The sequence below is a fragment of the Trachymyrmex septentrionalis genome, unplaced genomic scaffold, assembly GCF_001594115.1.
Source record: "Trachymyrmex septentrionalis isolate Tsep2-gDNA-1 unplaced genomic scaffold, Tsep1.0 scaffold16, whole genome shotgun sequence".
NCBI classification, from domain to species: domain Eukaryota; kingdom Metazoa; phylum Arthropoda; class Insecta; order Hymenoptera; family Formicidae; genus Trachymyrmex; species Trachymyrmex septentrionalis.
In genome coordinates, this window is record NW_017304758.1 from 5,745 (window position 1) to 6,841 (window position 1,097).

Sequence of the window (1,097 nt, forward strand, 5' to 3'; positions counted from 1 at the left end):
TACACCTAATATATATATTATATATATATATATATATTTTATTAACTTTAACAATATAAAACTTTAAAAATATATAAATTATAATTAAAATAAATAATGTTATGCAATAATAATATCTAAAATATAAAATTATATAGAAAATGTTTTATTGCGTTATATATCAATGTTTTAAATGTAAATTCTTTTTATGTTCTTGGTATATAGGTCTATAAACTTAGAGTTGAATTGAAAAATGGTGATTGCTGGTTTGTATTTCGAAGGTACACAGACTTTGTTCGACTATTAGCGCAATTAAAAAGGCAAAAAGTTCCTATTGCCCATTTGGCTTTACCAAGAAAAAAATGGCTTGGTGATAATTTTGCTCCAAGTTTTTTGGAAGAAAGAATATGTGGTCTTCAAACATTTGTTAATGGTATATTGAGTAGTCCACTTCTTATTGGTGTTTCGTGTATAAGGGAATTCTTCTGTTTGGATGAACCTCCTGCTTTATCTGATACAGCAGAAGAATCTAGAGTGAGTTGTAATATGAATGTAATATAAATTACATTTATGAATCTTAATTTTTTTCATGTGTTACTTTGCTTTACAAAATATTTAATCTTTTCAGGCAATTTTTGAAGCATTAGAAGATACAATATATAATTTGAGACAACAATTACGAGAATGTGATGCAGCCCTTGCTTCTGAAAAAGCTCTCTGTAATGAATTCCGAAAGAAGCTTCATCAGATATTGAGGTAAGCAATAAAAAAATACTTTCCTTTTTTTATGTAACAAATTTTCAACTGTTTCAGTGAAAGACAAACCTGTTCAAAATGTGGTGCAACTCAATAATTTTATAGACTGTACAAATATAAGATCTGCTTGAGTTAATTTATATAAATTTTATTAATGCTGTATATTTTAAAAAAGTACTATATGGCATAAAAATATTTTTTAAGAACTTATTTTACAAGTGGAATATTTATGAAAATAATATTTATACATAGGATATTGTATTAATTATATCAGTAAAATTTTATCGATATACACAGTGAGTTGTATATAAAATTTTAATCACAAATTTTTGCATGTCACTATATATATATATATATATATA

General features: G+C 24.4%; 1 protein-coding gene across 1 annotated transcript in view; it reads left to right on the forward strand.

The window, feature by feature from the left end:
* Nucleotides 1-851, forward strand: part of LOC108746001 (sorting nexin-16) — a 2,521-nt gene extending 1,670 nt beyond the window's left edge. Inside the window, exons 3-5 of the mRNA XM_018482459.1 lie at nt 205-513; nt 608-735; nt 793-851. Of these exons, the coding sequence (XP_018337961.1) occupies nt 205-513; nt 608-735; nt 793-832 (477 nt within the window). The 3' untranslated portion in view covers nt 833-851. The remainder of the gene's footprint in view (nt 1-204; nt 514-607; nt 736-792) is intronic.
* The last annotated feature ends 246 nt before the right edge of the window (nt 852-1,097 follow it).